Below are 7,842 nucleotides of genomic sequence, written 5' to 3' on the forward strand. Positions count from 1 at the left end.
ACTATGGTCAATCATTTTTTCATCAAGAATATCAGAAACACGGTTAATAACGTAAGATAAATAATAAGTTTTATATTTAATACCGATAAATTATGAAACAAATATTATTTAAAACGTTTTTTTTCAAACATTCAGAACATTTAAAACACATACAGAATAACTTATTTACAATCTTTATCTAAATCACCTTTTTGGGCGAGTGAGTGAGTGAAGCTCCAATTTTTGAATAATTAAAAGCTCATAGCCAGCCTATAACTTTTCTACTATGTTCCAAAAAAATTAATTTTGATATTTACTATAGTTGGATGCTTGGATGAGATATATTTTAAATAAATAATAATATTATAAAATATTGTGGAGTTTTTTAAATAATAATTAAAAAATAATATTATCTATATTGTCATATTAATGTTATATATTATTAGAAAATTGTATAACCATATTATTTTATTTATTTTGATGTTGGCAACGCCATATATGCCAACTGTTTTATAAATAAAATTCTATTAATTTCATTGTTTTGAAATTACGTCATCACTAAACTTGTACATTTTTCTTTTTCGTATATTTCTCAACGTCTATAATTCAAATTTGAAATACGCATTTTTACATTTATACCACATTATACTTTCTTTAAGACCTCGACTAATTGAAATACTAGGACTTAGAGAGTGAAATATGCCATTCAATTTAAAATGGAATGATTTGAACTATGACTACAGTACACATCATGCAATTCGGATAGATCCCTCTCGTGTGTTAATGAGGTGACATACAATTGGGAATTTTTCGTTTTTTTAGCACACAATTCAGATGCAGCAAAAAAATACGCATCTTTGAAAAATCAATTCCTTCAACACTCACTCAGAATATAAAATCAAACAATAAGAAATAAAAAATAGTCAATGCATTGAACGCATTATATAATCAAATTTATCCTTAAATTAGAAAACAGACATGATAATTATATATTTTTGATTTTTAAGAGAAGAATTTTTTATTGTATAACATATACCGTAAAAATAAAATAAGCAAATAATTTTTTTCACATGATATTGTTGTAGGTTGATGAATGGTATAATCGAATACGACCAAAAACTCAAATCATTACCAAAGGTTTTGTTGATTCACCAATCTTCACAGAGAAAAAAATATTGGAACATAATATTCATTTTCACGTCAATTTATTATATAGCAATAACAATAATTGGTCTGCACTTATGGCCACCGAAGACCAAAGACATCATTATGATTTTCGTATATTATATTCGATTAGAGTTCTTCGTGAGTATTTCAGTAATGTTTTCCTCGTATTTTTCCCTATATCAATTGGAGTATAGATTCGAAATGTTAAATCATTCGTGGAAATACCTTCTACCCGGATTTCTAACCAATCTTGGGGAATTGACACATTCCATAACAGAAATGACGCTGGATAAACTTCGGCTGCTACACGCTGAGCTATCAGATCTATTAAGAATATTCAGTGAGGGTTACGGACAAATACTATTAGGATACTTCGTATTCACTTATATTGATATGCTACTTAGTTTATATTTTTCAATTAATGTTACTCCAAAAGTAGAAGTATATAATTTCACCAATTTAGTGAAAAAATGTTTACCATACATTTTCCAAATACAGAATGTCATACTAGTATTATCTATCATCATTGCTGCATCACGTGTCCATGAAAAGGTATCGTCAGTAAAAATATTTGAGGAACTATTTATAATATATACTTAAATAAATCGATGATTTTATAATATAGCATCATCAATAAAAATTTATAATTTACACTATATACACTATTGCCCTTTTTATATCATGTATCTTAAGTTTTTTTTTTTTAATTATTTATTAATTTATAATATTTATATACTATTTTGGGTAAATAAATGATGGATTAATTCGATGGCATATAATTATAGTTAAAATTTCAACACTATATTTTTAGTTATGATATATATTTTACTTTGGTAAATCACAACCCGACTTGTAGTTAAATATTTATAAACAGAATGGCGTGTGTAAAATATGCTTTATAATAGTATAGCCTCTCAATTGTATTTCGTTTATACTTGACGAAAGTATTTTTTCTTAATTATATGTATTTATAAAATGTATATTATATTATTATTGAATTACATTTGGTTAAAACTGGAGCAAATTTATTTTATAAAGTATAATCATTTAATATTTATATTTGACATGTCTTTTAGAGATAATCGCTGTATTCTATTTTATTACATACTTAATGTTGAACTATTCTTCAATACATATGTTATCATTATACAAAAATAATACATTTTTAATGATTTTATGATGTTTTTGGTTATATATTTACAGAAACGGAAGATGATATCACATGTACGATTAATAAGGATTTCAAATTTATCAGCCAACCTAAAAATACAAGTGAATAATATAATAAGTACAATTTATTATATCATTTAGACTAAATTATACTTCCCTAATATGAATGTTAATAATACACAGTGGCGTGGTGAACAAAGTTTACCCAATGATATGTCATAGTTCAAAAAATTAATTAAAGTATGAAGTTTTTAAATAATTATCAATCTATTTTATTTGAATTTAATTGTTGATGTGAAGTAATATATATTCTAAATAAGCATACAGTTTTAAATTAAATATTATGCTTTAAAGTAAGGATTACTGGAATATGCTTTTCACGCCACTGATAATGCAAGTAGACATTAATAAAGATTTAAAATGATATGATTTTAATTTAAAATACAAAACACAATTCATAACACCTATTATAAATGTTTATATTAGTTGAAAATGTTTGTGAATCAAATATCAGTTCTTGAATCAAGCGAAATCACAGCTTTTGGAATTTTCAGCATAAATTTAAATCTTGTTATAACAGTAAGTACTCAATTTAATTATTATTATAACCTAACCTAAACCAGTATAACCTATTGGGTGAGGATTATTTTTGCGGAAAATAAAATTACGCTCACGTGGTATCTACATCAAGGCTGTTTTCTGCCAGAAACAATGTATAAACTATTTTTGATATTTTTTAAGAACCCCTTATTATATCAGTTATATTCCGTGTTACTATTATTATTATTATTATTTCATCAATAGTAAAATTGGTTATTTATGAAAATTTTTGTGTTTAGAATTTGGTAAATAAAGTACAGATCAGAAAATATTTTGTAAAATATTTAAATATCAAATGTGAATTAACCAAAAACTATAAGAAATATAATTAATTTAAGACAAATAAGAAAGGAATAATTCATTCAAAAAGAATTTTATTGATATGTTAAAATGTTGAAAACTAACGCTGAATATATTGAAATATGTTCGAATTTTTATGCTTTTCATGTAATATTAATGTTTTTGAATTTAAAGTTTAAATTTAACACTTAACAAATATGTCTACTATTTTTAATAAATGAAATCACTGATATTTAAACTCCGATTCTAATAACTTTACATTTATACAATCATAATACTTATAACTTATGTCATATTTATATCCAGTGCTTGATTTGGAAAAAAACTAGAACGGGGACTCAGTGGATTTTGTATGAACGAGCGTTCTACACTAAATCCAATATCACATTACCGTGCGGAGCAAAGCCGCTCACATCACCTTCACCCATCCATAATCCCCAAAAATCATTAAATTTATTATATAAAAATATTTTAAAATAAAGAAACACTCATTTATTTATTACATATCATCCAATGACATTATAATTTAAATTACGATAAATAAAGATATATAACATGTTATTAATAACTCATCAATACACCTACAAAAAACTTATCACGTATTATTACATATATATGTTACGGTCAAAGTGTATAATCGGGCGTTGTAGTACAATGTACCTATACAATGCCCAATTTCGTTGGACAATGTGTCGATTATACACTTTGCCCAGGCATTGTACAGAATGACCAGAGCACAGTAGGCAATTACAATTAATTAATTAAAAATGTATAAAACAATTTTTGTTATCTTAATAATTTACAATAATTTATTATATGAATATTAAAAAATTGTTTTTTTTATTTTTGCAATTTAAGCTATCATGACATTTAGAAGTACATAGTTTACCTGCAACCCTACACTTACATTTATTTGTCTTGCATTGCTGATTACACTTACATCCATAGGCGCAATTTGAGTTTTAAATTTGTGGGAGCTATTATAATTTGCATGTATGTACTGTGTGTATGCTCCCTGAGATATATAAAGGCGGAAAGGAATAAACAAACCATTTTTGGGAGGGGAGCTATGATTGATTTTGAGGGGCTTATGAATTTGAGCCCCCTCATATTGTGCTCATGGTTATATCCTTGACCGACAAGATTTTAAAATTTTCTAGACGCTTCTCTAATGATATCGGAGATGTTATTGGTATATACTATACATCATGCAGACGCATGAATCGCGATAAACTTACATTGCCCACAAACAATTAAGCACTATACACAATGCCCAGCTATTGTATAACAATGACTAGGCAATGTATCCAAATTAAAAGCAGATTCGGCTTTGCCCAAATATGACGAGCATTGTGCACAATGCCCGGGCACTGTATTACAACTCCCGATTAAACACTTTGACCGTAACATATACACCAATATATCCGTGTCCCATGTACACAAACGTCGTCGAGAAACGCTTTTATGGTATACAGCACAACCCGTGGTTGAAGATATAAGTATGACGTAAAAGTTTAGCTTCCAAGAACAACCAAAATAATATAAATACGATAAAATGCAATTTATTGAATAATAAAAAAAAAAATAAAAAACAGTATTGTACATTAAAATTATAAACTATAAATGGGCTTCGAATCAAACGTATATGATATACGTGTGCACTTAGGCAATAACAATAGAATAAATATCACGTACGTCGATCGGCGTCCGCGATCCTATGTGCGAAAATTAAAAGAACGAAGAAAAACGTCCGGGCACTGTCGTCGGCGATCGTACTCGTTACCGCGATCGCGACCGCTACGAACTCAAACGGCAGAAAAATCGTATATACGCACGGCTTTCAAAAGACGCAAACTACGCGAATACGAAAAGAACGGGTTGGAAAAAACTCTGGAAAAGTCTTAAAATCCCGTGAAAAGTTTGTACATAATAAATAATTGTTTAATATTTTAACTTTAAATTTTTTGTCCGAGAGGGGGATTTCTCCGTTCGGTGTGGGAAGGATGCACGGATAAGGTTCTAGATTATTCTTTTTCTTTTTATTATTATCATTTTAATTATTCTTATTCCCAATCTTATTATTATTATTATTAATATTAATATTTTTATTATTATTATAATAACTTTTATTTAAATTGTGCGTTTATCGGCGATTGCACTATTGTTGTTTCTACGATTTCTTGTTATCTGTCACAGAACACGATACCGGTCCTGTGTAATCGCTAATGAACCGAGTATAAAATGCCCGGCGAAACGACCAGCATTGACATTCACTGTCTGTAATCCGTCGTAGCAAGACCCACCCCCGGCAGACTTGCGCGATTAGGGAAGGCATCTGGTATCTATATTTTTTCATCTTTAACATATTATGTTGCCTGCGCATTACATTGCTTGTACTCGTATTATTAAATAGTGATTTTATTCATATCTATATTCATACCTATTCGCAGCTCTAACATTTCCTTAGTTCGACCTCTGGTATGCACAAAGAAAATTCGACCTTGGCCTGTAATATAAGTCTTGACACCGTTCGGGCAGTGCGACAGTGATTGGTTTGTTGCGTTTGCGCGAACACCGACCGTCACATCTATATTAAATATTTGCGTTAATGCATATTTTATTTTTTCTATTTCCGTGTTATGCGATAAACAGTCATTCGCAGGAGTACGTTATTCGTAAGTGTTCAAGTATGTTTCCCAAATAGAACGTATATTCGTAAAACCCCGTTTCCTTGTGCGTTATCATCATTGTCGACGTATGCACAGAGCTACGGCGGGTTACGTTCCGCAGAAATGACAAGCCACGCGTACGTCGAATCTAGCGAGCATATGGTACAGTTCCAGTGACTGACTCGTCAGAGTTCCGCGTTACGGTTGTATCGCTCTCGTTTGAGCTGCCCGTCTCGTGTAATGATCTGACAACGCGTGCGATTCGATTCTGATCCGATTATTCGGTGGCTGTGACGTCGTTGAATGACTTACGAATATGTTCGAAACATTGTACACATTACGAAAACGTTAATTTTTCTTTTTGGTAGGGTTTGTAAAATTGTAACGTATAATAATTGTCTATTACACGAGATATTTTTAGCAATACATATATCCACGTTCATTTAGTTAAGTTATTATTGATAAGCATCTGGTTATGAATATTTTTATTTTTATAGATTTCCTATAAAAAATGAGCAATTAACTCAAATGTGGCCAATCGCTGTTAAAAGTGAATTAGTGTAAAATTTGCTGAAAACACACTCATAGATTTGACATCTTCTTTTATATATTATTATAATAAAAGTGAAAAATAATCACGTTCACAATATCTAGGATCGCAGCGGTCGCATAGAAAAAAGGTCTAGGTGTGGTCGTCGCAGCTTAACGATTGATTATATTAATTACCCATTATTATTAACCAATTTTTTTTTTCAAAGTCTATACAAATATACAAATATTATGGCTATAGGTTATAGGTATATTTTGAATGAGAAAAAACTGATGATTTACAAATTCACTACAGCAAATGTTGCGTTTCAAATAAATAGAAGGGGTATGCTAGAAAAAAAAAAAAGAAGGCGGATTCCGTCTCCCCTTGCAACACCAATTCAAGCACTATTTATAAATGAATTTACTGTTTGTCAAATAAAATTCATGTATACCAAAATTCAAGATATCTTAAACCGTGATATGTACAATAGATTTTTTGTCGAGAAATACATAAAAATATCAGTAATTGTCTTTAGGTGTAGATTATAGATTATGATAAATATCTATGTTATAGGTTAGGTATACTTGATGAATTTATGTGATGAGAGTTACTTTGGTGAGAAACGGCGGAAACCTCCTTGCAATATAATTATTGTATAACAATACTAATTTTTTTTTTCAATTTTTTTATTACAATAGAGATTAATGCAAAGAATTTTTGTTTACAGATACTTGTATTATTGTTAACTGGTTTACTTACAATAATACAAATGAAAGAACATCCAATTATGTTAAAAATAGACCGAAATACAAAGAATTTTTTGCGGAATATAAGTTACATAACTAATGACTAACTGAAAATATAACATACTAATTTGTATTGTTTAATATTGTTTTGGGATCATCAATCTTTTTACATAACTATTTATTATTAGAATATCGCCAGTTGTCGTTTATGTTTCACTACTGTTAATTTTAACCTTTTTTGTAAGACAGTGGCTCATCGTTTGATTTTTAGGTTATACATCGTTTGCGCATCAACTGTTTAAAAGGTCGTACATTAATTGTGTATCAATATTATTTAACAGTAGAACTAAATCAAAGGTGTATATCAAAATTACTAGTTGATTTCTAACTTTGACTTTAAAATTCGCACATCTCCTAATTCACTCTCGTGATATTCAATTTTAAAATATATATGCATTGTAGTAGTAATACGTATTGTGTAGTCGATAAGTTAATAACGACATGGCTAGATTATCCACTAATTTTATCAGGTGACCAATCGATTTCTATCGCATAAGTATATCAATCTGGATAATAATTAATAGTAGATTAGTCGATAGTAAAACAGAGACCTGACGAGACTTATAATTGAAACCAGTGGCGTCATTTGGGGGAGGGGGGCAACTTGGGCATTTTCCCT

General features: G+C 29.2%; 1 protein-coding gene across 1 annotated transcript; it reads left to right on the forward strand.

The window, feature by feature from the left end:
• Positions 1-1,068: 1,068 nt before the first annotated feature.
• Positions 1,069-7,270, forward strand: LOC113557713. The gene is made up of 4 exons (XM_026963268.1): positions 1,069-1,698; positions 2,350-2,418; positions 2,803-2,895; positions 7,145-7,270. The coding sequence occupies exons 1-4, from the start codon at positions 1,069-1,071 to the stop codon at positions 7,268-7,270; spliced, it is 918 nt and encodes a 305-aa protein (XP_026819069.1).
• Positions 7,271-7,842: the final 572 nt, after the last annotated feature.

This window comes from Rhopalosiphum maidis, chromosome 1 (assembly GCF_003676215.2).
Source record: "Rhopalosiphum maidis isolate BTI-1 chromosome 1, ASM367621v3, whole genome shotgun sequence".
Lineage (NCBI taxonomy): Eukaryota > Metazoa > Arthropoda > Insecta > Hemiptera > Aphididae > Rhopalosiphum > Rhopalosiphum maidis.

What these genes read in the sequence shown, in the direction of transcription:
- LOC113557713 (XM_026963268.1), top strand. Translation starts at nt 1,069, where the DNA reads ATGAATGGTATAATCGAATACGACCAAAAACTCAAATCATTACCAAAG. An exon ending in CATCACGTGTCCATGAAAAG is followed by an intron (nt 1,699 to 2,349) that starts GTATCGTCAGTA and finishes ATATATTTACAG; the next exon opens with AAACGGAAGATGATATCACA. An exon ending in CAGCCAACCTAAAAATACAA is followed by an intron (nt 2,419 to 2,802) that starts GTGAATAATATA and finishes TGTTTATATTAG; the next exon opens with TTGAAAATGTTTGTGAATCA.